The sequence below is a fragment of the Crocodylus porosus genome, unplaced genomic scaffold (assembly GCF_001723895.1).
Source record: "Crocodylus porosus isolate Cpor-Errol unplaced genomic scaffold, CroPor_comp1, whole genome shotgun sequence".
Classification (NCBI taxonomy): Eukaryota; Metazoa; Chordata; order Crocodylia; family Crocodylidae; genus Crocodylus; species Crocodylus porosus.
Window position 1 is genome coordinate 9,808,272 of NW_017728913.1, and position 15,050 is coordinate 9,823,321.

The 15,050-nt window shown below is 39.5% G+C and overlaps 1 protein-coding gene across 9 annotated transcripts in view; it reads right to left on the minus strand.

Moving 5' to 3' along the window:
• The window catches only part of LRBA (LPS responsive beige-like anchor protein), a 580,756-nt gene that overhangs the window by 485,394 nt on the left and 80,312 nt on the right, over positions 1-15,050 (minus strand). For all 9 annotated transcript variants that reach the window (XM_019534457.1, XM_019534459.1, XM_019534455.1 and 6 more), the window contains exons 8-15: positions 14,258-14,404; positions 12,729-12,926; positions 11,339-11,472; positions 9,654-9,762; positions 9,327-9,479; positions 7,497-7,665; positions 4,232-4,311; positions 1,653-1,715 (exon numbers count right to left, since the gene is read on the minus strand). In XM_019534457.1, the coding sequence (XP_019390002.1) occupies positions 1,653-1,715; positions 4,232-4,311; positions 7,497-7,665; positions 9,327-9,479; positions 9,654-9,762; positions 11,339-11,472; positions 12,729-12,926; positions 14,258-14,404 (1,053 nt within the window). The remainder of the gene's footprint in view (positions 1-1,652; positions 1,716-4,231; positions 4,312-7,496; positions 7,666-9,326; positions 9,480-9,653; positions 9,763-11,338; positions 11,473-12,728; positions 12,927-14,257; positions 14,405-15,050) is intronic.

Below are 15,050 nucleotides of genomic sequence, written 5' to 3' on the forward strand. Positions count from 1 at the left end.
AGGGTAACTCAGACTAACTATTAACCTAGCAAAGGTTTTTAGCAGCATTAGTTTGAATTATATCTATTTAACATCAATTTATGAAATTGTTTTAAGTAAACTGTTTACTATTCAAAAGTGACTTACAAAGACTTAACACAACTTATATTTCTTAACTTGCATTAAGTTGCATTTAAGTCTTTATATTAACGCAACTCTGGGGGATTGATGCTGCCTCAATTCCCCAGGGCCCAAGGGTTTCACACTGGACACGGTGCATTGCTGCGGGTAGGAACCCTATCAGCTGATACCGCTACACATGCAAATTAAAGCTCAACAGCAACCAACTATACAGTACACATTTTAGAGGTCTAGCTTTATAGCTGGTTGGAGCACCTTGTTGTGTAATAGCTTCTATGTACATGCAGCTGGTCTCTAGGTATTTGCTTAACCAATTAATTCCACAATACCTGTAACATGTAGAGGGGGCCTTAGAAACACAGACATAATACAACCTGAAAGGATTCAGTCACCTGAAGGTGTTGTTATATTGAATCACAGATTCAATGACTATCCTAGTGAAGAAGGCAGGGCTATTTTCATTTAGAGTATTTTGAAAACTATCACCTTTGTTTCTAAAAACACCTACGTACTGTAATCACCAAAATTCAGTGCTTCTGCCTGTTTCAGTTGAGAGAGTAGTCCGTTGTGTTAGTCTGAAGTCAGTCAGAAGGCAGGGTAGATATTCACCGTTACAGATTAACTAAGATATATATAGAGAGAGTACAAGCTTTCATGTTTCAGCTTTGAACATAGAAACCATTTGGTCTGGTCAAATAAAAGAGACAGGTTACTACCTTCTCTTTTGGAAGAAGGCTAGGTAAGACTTTTGTAGATCTGGGTTAATCTCAATTTGTTGCCAAGATTGTCACTTCCTATATCCCTGCAGAAGGGAAAAGGATTGGAAGATGGCTTGTTGTGCGGCCAACCACATGACCTAGAACCAATCCAGACTAAGGGATAAATATAGGTGTAATAGTCAAAAGAAAAAGAAATCTGTAATGCTTAAAGTAGATTCAATTAATTCCTTATTTTCCTCATTTCAAGCACCCTTGAAAAGAGATTAGATCACTTAGATTTATGTCCCCATTTCCCTGGTCTTTGATGTTACATCTGGCATAAACTGCCTTTTCCTGGTACTAAAATATGAAGATGCAGATGTATCAATGGTAACCAACATTTTCTCCCAATTAAGTTTACAAGCTCCCCTTACACTTCATTAACATCTTTATTTTTAATTCACATTTTCAATGTATTGCTTTATTTAAGAAGCAAAATAAAAGGGAGGTAAGAAATAAAACTGAAAATATTATTTAGACAGAATAAAACATGCTTTTTTAAGTCAGTCTCACCATCTGTTTTTCTGCTTGGTAAATCAGTTCACAGAAACTATTTTGACTCAAGTAGCTTAATGAACTTCAATCTACTATTGAACACAGTGGTTAAATCACAGCAAGATATTGGTAATTCAACATACTATACTGCAGCTTTGAACAGTATTTGTTATTTCTTCCTGTAGAGCCATCTTGTGGCAAGAGAAGATATTTTTATTAGAAAATAAGGGAGGATATTTTGCTTCCCAATCATGAACAACAAGAACAAAAAAGCATTACCTCATGAATAGTGAGTAGATAATTAAGGATAGCCTGTAATTCATCTTCTTTCACTCCATGATCCTTAAAAATTAAAATTAAAATGTGTTTCTAACATCTTTATATTAAAGTAAAACAATAAAGAAAGCAGTAAGCAAAACATGGTCATGTACAAAGTAAGAGACATACAAGGCAGATTAATTTTTAAATGCATCTGAAGTGCTACCACAATTTCTAAGGTAACAGTTTCTGAACTAAAAACTCTGAAACAAATGCTTCAAAATTGCACAAACAAAATAACAGAGTGCAACATAAAAAATGAACAAAGAGGTGAAATACTATTAAACTATCACTGGTACAGTGAAGAGTTGGGAATTTCCTATCTACTCTCTCATAACAGAAAAGCAAAAGGAACACACTAGGAAATTAACAGACAAATTTAAAGGAAAAAACTTTTTCATACAATGCATAATTAACTTGCAGAACTCACTTCCCTAAAATGTTGAAAGAAAGCATTAGGCACATAATAGGCAGAGATAGTAGTGATCCCTATAATGAAATGCTACCATTTTTGACTGCTTGTACCAGGGGTGCAAAAGATATGGCCCCTATCACCCAGCTAGTGGTGCTGCCTGTAGGTCTCAGACTGACCCTAAGCACCCCATACCACATGTGTCAACCACAATCACATGGGCTGCATGCAGTGTGCAGAGCTTGTCTAGTGCAGGCTGCACACAGCATGAAGGCTGGAGCTGGCACAAGTGCTACAGACTAGTTCCACATACCTCATGGGGCTGGGATTACTTGCTAGATACAGCCCATGGGGCCGGTGTGGGGTGCATGCTGCATGTGGCACCTCCAGCAAAACAGCCCTCCAAACACTGCATTCAGGACAGGTCTAGATTGGACCCATAGACAGGCCCTGCATGTGGGAACTAACATACAAGTCCAGTTTAGAGTGGGTACCAGATGCAGTGTGTATACTAAACTGGCCCTGCACATCATGTGCAACACATGCCTCAGACTCACTGTGCATGGGCTGGGGCAGGCACATGCTGCAAGCAATGCATGGAGACAGCACACACGCTGCAAGCAAAACACAGAGCCAATCCAGGGTGCATGTTGCATGTGGTAGCCACGCCAGACCAGCCCTCTGCCCTGGATCCACCGCGTTGGACAAGTCTGTGGGCCAGACTGGCCTCGAGTCTCTCATCTGGCCCACGGGGCTAGATGAGTTTGACACTCTTGGTTTATACTTTTGCCAAGCAAAGTATTCAGGATTAAATATTAACGAAATTGAGTACTATCTTCAAACTGATTTCAGCAGAAAAATACTAAGTTTCAAAGGACTGAGATTAGGGAAAATTAAATTATTTTGTCCATGTCAAAAAAGAAAATGTGTCACATTTGTTTTTATGGAAAAGCTGTTGCATATCCATGCTTTGGAGCAGAGTCTAAAAATTAACGGAGGAACTGTCTCTGAAAATTAAATCAAATTGACAGAAAGAAAAAAGGTTGCACATGCTCAGGAAAGGCAATGTTAGACTGACACCTAAATTCCCAAATAATTCATCTGAAGTAATCATGAAACAACTGAGGAATACAGTGACTGTGCAGGACTTTGCTATTCCCATATGTTGGGGCCTCCATGACAATGACAGAAGGGTGTCTTATTGCTTAATTCTTAATGCTTCTCCTTTGATGCTTTGATAGCTAAGTGGAGAAAAAGGAAATAGCCCTCAAATGCCCAGTGTGAAGAGTCTGCAAAGTCAGGAGAGGGCAGACAGATGCACACAAGCTTAGGAGGGCATGATGGTGACAGGAGAAGGGACAGAGCGTTCTAAACCACTACACTATTTTCTCTTCCCAAACCTAAAACTAAACCCAAGATTCCTACACCTTAACCTTCCTCTGTTGTCTAGCAAACAGTAGCGAAACCCACTAGCAAGGAGTTTCATCCTCCCCTAGAGGGCTGGGTCCGCAAACAACCACCACCTAGTTCTGCTACTACTGTTCATTGCAGTCCTGCTTCTGGTCTGCCTCATGTCATCAAGAGAAGGGGTGTAACCAGATCCCCACCAGTGGCAGCAGGACAAATGGTGGCAGTGGCTAAAATATTAATACAGCTGTTGCTTGCTCTCCTGCACAGCACAAACACATCCCCAACAGAGTTCTGTGCCCTGAATTTTGGACCCTAACCTGAAAGCCCAAGCCCTCCAAGAACCCCATTAGCTAAATAAAACAGTTCTCCACAGACCAGACCTTTGACCCCCTCCCCACTACAATCTACCGAATACTGAACCTGGCAAAAATGACAATTTTTGTCCCCCTTAATTGAAGGTATTTCTAAAATTGCATAATAGCTCTTTTAGCAAGAACAAACAGATGATCTATTAATGCTATGACACTGGGCTCGATGCAAGAAGTCACCTTCAGTATTGTTCCATTAACTTATCATCTTATGAAATCATAATTAAAAAACATCCTTAGAGAATACTGTTGTGTTACACATCAGGAATACATGGCAGATGCAATCAGTTTTATACAATTCTAAGGAGAGGGAACACTGACAATACAACCTCCGCTTATGTTCACCTTACCTTCATCACCAGCTGTTTAACGAACATGAGTAAGAGTGCTCGCAGAGAAAATATCTCTTTCTGATTAGGTCGGGGTCCATCTTTAAAAAGGAAAGCAAATATTTTATGCTACACATGAAGAAAACTATATTGACATTACAGTACACGGATATATTTTTTACTTAAAAGTTTTGGAAAAGTATAAAGTATTTGTTATTTTATATGCAGGAGGACAGTCAAATGCAGTCGTTTGCTTTTGTTCCCTCATAAAACACGCTTTAGTGAAATGCATTGAATACTAAGAATATGAACAGACATCTGACCAACCCTCCTTGTGTTTTTAAAGCACTCCAAAAACTGCATGTACAGACATACACGGTGCATGAAACACTCCAAAGCAGGTCATTTTGCCTCAGAAATAACCCCAGAGACAGAACAACTTTGAAACATTTCACTGTGAAGCACTACACCTTGACTACTTGGCTCTGGGTTTTTTGCTTGCTTTGTCCCCCACAATCACACTGGGACTTGGTCTGGGGAAGAAGCAGGCAACTCCTGCAGGGGCTGAGGGGTGGGAATTTATGACTTCTGGGAAGTGATGGGCTGGTGAAGAGGTGGTGGCTATGTTCTCAGCATAACCAGTTGGCTTTGGCTGTCAGTTAAGTCCATATATACCACTCTGGATTGTGCACCAGAACTTTCCAGAGGTCCTTGGTGTCTCCTCTCCTACCCTCAAAACTGGCTTAATTACTACCCCTTTCACTACTGTGGGTTGTTGTTATGGCTTGGGACAAGAGCCCAACGCAAGGATGCCAAGGAAGATCATAGGCCCCTTCTCCCAAGCATCTCCCTATTGTTGGGGAGCTCCTTCTACTTTTCCTCTAACTTCCCCAAACTTCCCACACCCAAGCTGGCTGTTATCCTACCTGCTATTGTTTCCAGTGAATGCCACCCATGAGTGCTACACAGCAAACAGTTTTCCCGGGGAGACTGCAGTCAGGGTCACTTATGTCTCCATGAGGGGCAGTGTGTAGGTAGGAAAACATTGCTGCTGTCACTGTGCTGGAGGACTGAACCTTACTAGGGCTGCCTGTGTTGCCCATGTCTCCTGGCAGCTAAGGCCTAGGTGCTGTGGGAGGCAGAGGGCTGGCCTGTTGCAGGTAGCTGTAGGGAAATGCTTGCGGGTATTCTGTGAGGATGAGGGAGACATGATGTTCACACACTGGTCTGGTGTGAAGCTGTGGGGAGAGAGGATCAATCAGGATGGGAAGAGTAGGAAGTGGGAAGTGAAGCACTGTGGGGTGTCAGATAATCTTCCACTGCGCTGAGCTAGAGCGTCATACTAACCACCACCAGCTGGTTGCCCAACCGTTATCTGAAGCACTCCCTATTGTTCCTCTGAAAGGCACTGGTAAGCAACAAAAAGCAAGCCAATCTACTAATACCACAGATAACCTCTTGCCACCTGCTATTGTTTGCAAGGTTCCTGTAGGAGCTGGCTCTAGCAACATAGCCACCACACCTTCACCAGCAAATTGATGACCAGAAGTCATAAATAAGTACCCCTCAGAGTTGCTTCTTCCCCAGTTCCAGGAAAAAATTAAACAAAAGAGCAAATAGTCAAGGCACTGTTTTTATTCACTAATGCTGGCAATTTCAGGCAATGCAGCAGTTATTTGGGTGGACGAGGGATGGAAAAGCCAAAGCTTCCCAGAAGATGACAGCTCACCCTCCTTCCCTGCCTAAGCTTCAACAGCAATAGGTGACCACTGTTACAGCAAGGTGCAAAAATTGCTGAAGAACATGAACCTAGAATAAAAAAATTCACAGTGCCCATCAGTAATACAAGGAATCCTGGGACCCCAAAGAAATAGGACAATTTGCATTTTTCACAGCATGAAATACAGTCCCAAAAGCAGCCCTTGCAGAGATCATTCATTTGCAAATGTGGTTTAACAACATCCTAGGAAGTTTCTTCACTATCATTGATCTTAGCCAAGCCAGCTTCTGACCAGGATGTAGGAGGTGGCAAGGCACCTGTTGATTCAGCTGTGGTGTCTGGGGTCCTGTAGAGATGCTCCAGCAGCCAGGACCTCACAACGAAGGAGGTCCTCTTCGTTCCATAGAACCACCAGAACAGACTTTCCCTGTCCAGGAGGCAAGATTCTTAGGGAAGACAATGTCCTTCAGGAAGAGACAACTATAGGACTTGCCCCAGCTGCCCTATACGGCTTCTGTCTCTAAGGCCACAGCCATGTAGAACAGGGAGGTTCCCTTGTAGAACTCATGCATGCAAAATTATGGGAAATAATGGATAGAATCCAGGGCAGGGTCCTGCATGTTTCACCATGCTAATGGGTTCCCTTATGCTGGTATCAGCTCAGTAAAGATCTCCAGGCAGACACATGGCTCATTTTAAATCTCTGCCTTCTCTGTTTGTCATCTCATGTACCCAAGACTATAATCTCCAAACTGTTGCTGTTCAGAAAAGCTAGTATGCAATCTGCAGGTAGTCTGAGAGAAAGCCATCCCCCATGATGTCTGAGGATGATGCCATCCACACAAGACATATTGTAGTTGGTGTGCAGAGCAAGTAGCATATATTAAGGAAATACCTTTAGAGAGTGCCTGACAGACAATCTCAGTCCCTTACACTACCATGCTTTTGATGACCTGGAAGAGGATGGAAAACATGCCTAGATGGGCCTGGGACTTTCCACCTCTATCAAAAATGGAGGTAGAACCCCTGTTAGGCCAGGGATTGCAAGGTGAGAAGATGGGAGGCCTCCATTCCTGGCTCCTTGAGGAAATGGTGTCACGTTGTAGCAGATGAAACCTCCTGAAGCAAAGCCAACCAGGCCCACAGCAGCAGTGAGCGCACAGCCAAGCCGGGTGGTGGTGGTGGGGTGATCAGACAGTCAACAGACTCTCCCCTTAACAATCCTCAGAAGACCCCACCGACTCTGGCCTAAAAAGCAAGCTAAGAATCTCTGCTTTCTATCTTGGAAGCTGTAAAACTCTAACACAGAAGGGACTCCAGACCATTTTGAAGTGGGAGATTTAACGCACTTCAAAAGAATGTCTGTCCATAATATAACTGTCCTAGTAGAATTCCAATCAAATTAAGTCTTATAAATCCATACGTTAAAATTGGTCTTAACTTCTCAAGTTAAACTATTTCGTTTTGCCATTCTTTTGCAAGTCAACCACTGCAATTTCAAAGAGGATGCAAAAGTTGGTCAAAAAACTACTTTGCTAATGAAGGGTAAAGTAAATGTAGACATACCTAATCCTTTTGGAGTGATTCCACTACGATCTTGAGGATTCACTACCCAGTAGTAATACTTTAAAGTGTGCATTACCAGAAGAACTGTCCCAACTCGCCGAATTGCATTATATATGTTAACAGTGCCAATGAACTCAGTAGACAGGTACGTGTACAAGATCAACTGAACCTACATCACCCAGTAAGGAAGTAAAAATGTCAATTAAACATTCACAGGAACAGGGAGATGAGTTAAAATACTAGTCATAGACATGTGACCAGTATTTTAACTATTATGACTAAAAACTAGGAAAACTTAACAACTGTTGAAATGTAGGGTACCTATACATGAGTAGCGAAGCTACTCTGACATGCTATAGTTACAGGCCATTGCAGTAAGCTCAATTAATCAAGTCTGCTGAAACATGGTAGTTACCACCATCCAGCAGACTCCAGTGTCTCTGCACTTAAAAATCATGGGGCGGAAAGGAGGAGGGCTTTAACTAAAGCTCGAATTAACTTTAGTTAAAGCGACCCTGCTACCATTTTTAAGCATGGGGACACTGATACATGAGACACTCCAGCAACTTTAATTAGAGCTCCCCGCAACCTCTTCCCCACTTCTGGAGCACATGTATAAACATCCTACGAGTTTAGATTGATTTGGCCACACGCCTCATCGTACTTGGATTTTTTGTTAAAGCCCCAGCTTGTGGAATCACACAGGGTCAAGGAATTGCACTTAACATGATGCCAAATTTAATGTCATTATCTGTCAACCCTAGTCTCAGCTCTGGGAAATGTAACTCAGGTGTAGTTTTTAAAAGGTTTGGGGCTGACAATAAAAGCATTTTCATCCAGCTGCAGAAACAACAATTTTATATCACTACCCTCACCTAGGGCAAAACAACAGGACACTTAAGATTTCTAGTACAACAGCTGTGAGAAAGAGAAGGGAAAAAACATATCCATGTTTCTAAAAGTATCGATACATATACTGCTGCTCACATGAATGCACATCTTAATGATTAAAGGGATGGACAAATTTAAGCAACCTTTCAAAAACTGTTTTTTACTATGCTGTACTTGGCTTGTTCTGATCAGACCTAAAAAAAAAAAATGTCTTCCATTTGAAAGCTTGTCTACCTATGCCCACTATTCAGTTGGTCCAATAAAAGATATCACCCTAAAAAATCCTTTCCTCTCAACCATATTATTTGAATGTGTTCAATTAAGAAGCCTGAAAATTAATTTTGCTAATATCAAACCAGGTACATTGCTGTATAATAACTTTCTAGGAACCCAGGTCTCTTTCCATCATTTTTGGAGTATTTGCTATTTATTTTAGTGTTTTTGTGTTAATAAAATAAGTCTTTTTGCTCATGTTCTAGCATTCACTGTACTTGTACTGACTAGAAATTAGTAGAGAACTATAAGTAAATAATTTTAAGCCCCAAAATATTTTACACGCTTGGTCAACCTTTAGTATCACTGTAATGATAGATACTTGGTTTACAACATGACTAAATGTGGAATCAATTGATGAAGTTCCATTAAACTCTATATTCTTGTCATAACAGAAGAGCAAATGGAACTGTCAGAGAACAGCACTCTATTTTAAATAGATTCTTAACTGGCGTGATGCAAATAATCTTGTGCTATAGATCAAAATGTTTAAAACAACAATGCACTCTTTAGGCAGAGACTATTTTCATACAATACTTAGAACAGAGACAACCTTGATCCTGATGGGGCTCTGGGTGCCACTAAAATAAATAATTAGGAATAAAATGAATGAAGTGCATCTGATCCTGAAACAGCACTCAAATAACAAAAATAAAAACATTTTACCTTTGCTGGGGTATGAATCCATATTGCTGGATTAAGAAGAATGTGATCACAAAGCTGCTTGAGCAAGGGCACTCCATTGTGCAAGTTACTCAAGTATTTAGCAAAGGCAAGGCATAGCTCTAGCACAGCTCGGGTAACATGGACTTTGGAAGACTAAAAAAAAGAAAACAAAAGAAAAAGAAAGATTTACTTAGGCTAGCCTTTATCAAACTGTTTTAAAATTTTGTGATGAAAAAATAGTCACATGCTAGGTTTTGCAGGTGAGGGGGATAGGATAAGAAGGAAGTTCAGTAAGCCAATACTGGGTAAGCACTGATTTTGGTTTACCTTTTCCAGACTATATCCTATCACATGGAAGCCCTTACAGGAAAGCATCTGTTCTTGCATAGCGATGGAGTTCTTCAGTAACTCCATGATGAAAGCCAACAGCGTGGAACTGCAAAATGTAGTACATTAAAAAAAATAAGATATTCACTTTCTTCTTAAAGAAATAGCATGAGGTTCACAGACATTAAATAGAAAAAGCTCCTAGTAGAGCACCTTCCTTTTACAGTACATACATGCATTTAACATGATTTAAGTGGTTAGATTAATATTTGAAATTATCTAAAGACTATGAAAATATATTTAAGACTGTAAGAAGCCAATCTGTTTCACAGCTTCAATCAGATTTTCTTCATCTTCAAATCCTGGACTTAGTGATACCCACCCAGTGGTAAAATGCTTTTAAAGCAAGTGATCTCAGGAAGTTTGCACTTTCATCTTGCTGTTTTATATTTCACTTTTACTTTCATGTTGAACTGTTCTACTGTACAAAAGACCTGAATTCAATTCCAACTGCCACTGACTTGATTTCAAGCCAGATGCTGCTGGAATCAACTGCTCAGAGAGCCTAAGAGGCATTGCTTTTTTTTATCATTCCTAAACCGGCTGAGAAATTCCCATAAAGTTCAGCCACTGGATGCTTGCTTGCAAAAAAGCAATGAAATTAAGAAAACTCTCAATTTACAAGTTTAACAGTAACACTGAAGGGAGAAAAAGAATTTCTACATCTTTGTCTGTAGAAATTCATTAACGGGGATTCAAAAAATGTCTGTCTTTTCCATTTGTTGTTTCGTTTTGAAAGTCAGCTTGAACTCTACTTCAAAATAGGCTTTTTTGTTTATTTTGTTTTATTTCTTCCAACGTATAAGGTATTCATTTCTTTGTATGAATACCTTGGTAAAAGTTTTGTTCAATTAGGGACATTCTGATCTGCTACTCTCCTCTACTCACTACTTTCGCCAACTCCTAGTCCATGAATAAACACATACATTTAAAAACAAAAAACTTATACTGTTTTATTAACAAGCACATAACTGCCCAAGTAAGAGCTATTATAAGGCCCAAATATAAGAAGTCAGGTTAAGGTTTTACAAATGACTTCATACTCTTATCACTGCATTAATTTTAGCATTGTTTTACTTCTGTGCCTCTCTACCATTACAAAGCAAGGGACTCTTTTTAGTAAAAACAAATTAACAAATATCAATGAGTTCATTAGTTTTAATGAAATATATGTTCTTAAACTTAAGCCTCTCTGGCCCACTGTTGGTTAATACTTGATGCTGTTGTGGTCTATGTATCTGTTTCCATGCACAGCTGCAATTATAACACAAAATAATCCTGACTTTAGTTCAAGGTCCTGTGTAGGCAAAAGACCTCTGGTACTGAAAACACGGTGTGTCCAAACAATAGTACCATAATGGCATTAAGCTTCCACTTTACATCTAACAGAAACAGGCATGTTCACAGGCGTAAACTGGCTATTTTAACTATGTCTATTATTCACTGTGTATTTCTATCTAATGTACAGTAACTTCAATTTATAATACACATATGTGTGAGAAAAAATTTCCTATTCCTTGTAACTTTAGTTTCAGGAAAAAATGTTCTTGGATAATTTAAATTAAGAAAAAGATCATTTCATTTCAATAAAAGAGTGGAAAACTAAAGTATCTAGACACACTCACCAAACAGTTGCATCAACTTCATCCGATGAGTATTGCCTATAGTCTAACTGTGCAAACAGAGGAAAAAGTACCTGCACCCCTCCAACTGAATGCATAGCACTTTGGATGGAGTGAGTTAAGACTGCTTTCACATCCTAACAAAGAAGAAAAACAAAAAAAATTAATACCTTTTTCACAACTCATTTTAAAAATGATGGTTTTCTTAAGAAATTGGACTGATACCATATTGCTATAAAAAGGCAACCCTGGGAGGAGTTCCTACTGCAGGGGTGTCAAAGGCCTGTAGGCCAGATCCAAAGTATGAGTTGCTGGACCTACTCCATGCTCTGGCCCCCGCCACACATGCAATGTGCAGTGCAGGGGCTGAGCCCTGTGCTGCAGGCACTACTGGAGACCAGCATGGGTGCATGCTCCATACAGCACACTGCTAGACCCCAAACCAATGCACATAACAGCTCCAGTCACCTGTGCTGCCTGCAGTGCTGGGTCTAGCCTATGCACCACATGCACTCTTCTCCTGTACCAGTTCTGTGGGGTGGCATGTACAGTGCACAGGCTGGACCTCATGCTGCAACCACTTCACAGGGGGTTAAGTCCCAGCCCAGATCACAGACTCAGGGATGCTCATCCAGCCCCCAGGGCTGGAAGACTGTGACACCCCTGCCCTACTATGGTGCCTTAAAAAAACAAATCATGGCTCCTGCTAAAAGGACAGGTCCAGGAGGGGCCCAAAGTAAGGTCTTTCTACCGCTGTAGTGAATTACAGTGTTAGAGACCCTGGCATAGTAGAAGGAAGAGTTAGAAGAGAATGTCCTCAGGGATAGGAATGTGGACTGTCAGATTCTGAGTGGGACAGAATGGAGAATAAGGAAAAAGCCTGCATACAAAAGTTGAAATAATATCTTTGGTGCGAGTTTGTTTTTTTAAGCACATAATCTTACTGAAAAAGGATCACATTGAGATTTGAGGATGAAAATATGTACAAGTTCATTTAGGGAAAGAATGGATGGCAGAACCGCACCCAAATAAGGGCATGTGGTCCTAGTTGTTCATGAAAAAAAATGAGCTATGCACTGAAAGGAAGCAACATGGGCTAGAGGAGAATGGGTATGGCGTGTGATGCATTTCTGGAGATAGTAAGGAAGGAGGTATCTGTTTTAAGGCAGTAGTGAGAACACAGAGAAGTGATAGTTTGAAGAGCTATGCACAGTTCTGTGCAACTCCTCCAATATAAGAAGACAAGCAAGGAGAAAGGTAGAGTTTTGTTAGTTTTTACTTCTCCATGTATTATTAGGGCCCCCTGTATCTCAGGGGTCTGAAAATCATGGTTTCAGGACCTGACAAACGCAGCCTTTTTCTTCTCAGAAAATCAGCCAAAATGTCAAAATACCTGCAGCATGAGGGCATGTGGAGAATGAACAAAGATAGATGAGTTATCCTTGGGTGAGGATTCCAAACAGAGCTGTGCATCTGTAGCCCTTGGATTATACATGAAAGCAATTCCACTGGACAGTTTGCCATCATACAGCAACATTTTGTGATGCTCAGCAAGAAATAGATCACTTTCTGCCTTGAATTTGAATGTTCCCTGAAAAGGTGGAGAAAGAGGGAGGAAAAAGAAACACATTAAAAGCTTACTTGCCCAAAGGGACAGTCATTCGAAACAACACAAATACTGATGAAAATCACAGGATTTCTCCTCCTCAACTCTAGCAATATGCAAGAAGAAAACAATCCCACTATGAATATTTGTAGTTCAGGACTGATTTTATAGTTAGTATTATATAACTTCTTTGCCCCAGAATGACACTACCCACCAGGGAAGGGAAAATATTTTAAACTTCTCCTTTAGATTAAAAAAACTTAAGTAAGTAATACTGCCTTCTATTGAAAAAATGTTCACTCAAAACACTGTTTAATATTTGGGATAGGGATGGAGTGAGGACCATTCTTCCATCATGTGTTTGTACAGCACCTAGGGCATATAGCGATCTGCCTAAAGCCCAAAGCTACTACAATAAAGATAAGTCAGTGTAACAAAAGTACACCACAGTAGCAGCCTTGCTACTCTTTTTTTCCTCAGTGTGTTGAATTAGGTGTCACAATACTAGCCTACATAAGGAAATGGATCTCAAAGCAATTAAAATTTACATTTTATTCACTTAGTATGTGAACAGATAAATGAATAATACCTAGTTAAGAGAGAAGAGTTACTCCGTATGAGCTGCTGTACAGTGATTGAATTGTGTGCTCACTCAAACCTGTGCTAAACAGAAACTAAAACCAGGGCAGTTTATATCTGAAACAACTGTCTTACTACCAGTGAACAAATAAAACAGTTACCCCACATGGTGAATTAACCCACAGTAATTCCCCCCTTTAATTTGATATATAATTTGTTCATTCATCCTTAGACAACAACTTCCTTCCCTATTATCCTCTCTCTCAGCAATAGAAGACTTTTGCCCATACCCATCAACAGAAGCAGGAATTGAACAATGAAAAACGGAGATACTTTTTGTTACTTATTTTAACCTAGTTTTAGCATCAAATTTAATAAGTTACTGTTTAAACTGGTGTTTGTTTAAAACATAGATAGCCTTTTTTGACACCAGCAACCATGTCCATTGCGTTGTTTTCACTGGCACACTGAATTTGATTGGGAATTCAATAACTTCATGTCCATGACAAACATGTCGTACTATTTATTAGTTCTTTCTCTTTCCCCTTTTAAGTATTATAACTGTTAACTAATAATTAACCGAACATTAATTAATCTATAAATATATGTAACAGTTTAATAAACAGAAATTGCCTGGTAAGAAAACTGATACATGCAATTGCCATAGAAATCACAAAAACCTCCAGAAATTGATTGAAAGAAACCTTTCAAAAGTTATTACTTCAACTCCAAGATACCTTGTATCCCAGCCCAAGCTGATAAATGGCAAAGATCTGAGCAGCATTAAGAGCCTCACTGAAAAGGTAAACAGCTGTCATCTGTCCACAAAACACTCGATTGGCATCTGCTGTTTCTGAAGAACCCAGGAAGCATTTATCAAATGTCTGAAAACAGAACAGAGAATCAAGTTACACTAAATAAAAAAACAAACAAAATTAAAGTAAAATAAATAATCAAATTGATTGACTCTGAACTAAGTAAGTATAAATCAATCATGTAGATATTTATTAATATTAGGAAGATATTTTATTTGATCAGGATAAACTTTTTTTAAGCAAGTATAAGGCTGGTTGCTCGGGTCCATAACATTTTCATAAGTTTACATGAAAAATTAAATATTTTTTTTCCAAAAGAAGTCATTAAGTGGGTATTTTTTAGAGTCAAACAACTACAAAACATTTTCGGCTAATTTAGAGATTAAGCAATTCCTGAAATTTGGGGAAAACATGTTTTATATTTACTAATACAAAAATAAGATATCCTTAACAGTTTTAGTGTATCCAAACAACGATGTACCTACAAGAACACATGTGGAAGACAAAAAAAAACAACAAAAGACCCCCAAAGAAACAAAAACACTAAACTCTTAATTAATATCCAACATCAGAGAAGTCAGATAACTCATAGTACAAGGGTAAGAGTCTTATTAACAGGACTTTTTTCTCCCATGTTTTAGAAGAGCAAAAACTGGACAATGGAGAGTAGGAAAGTTGAGACAATCTTCCTAATCTCCTATGAGGCTGAATCTTG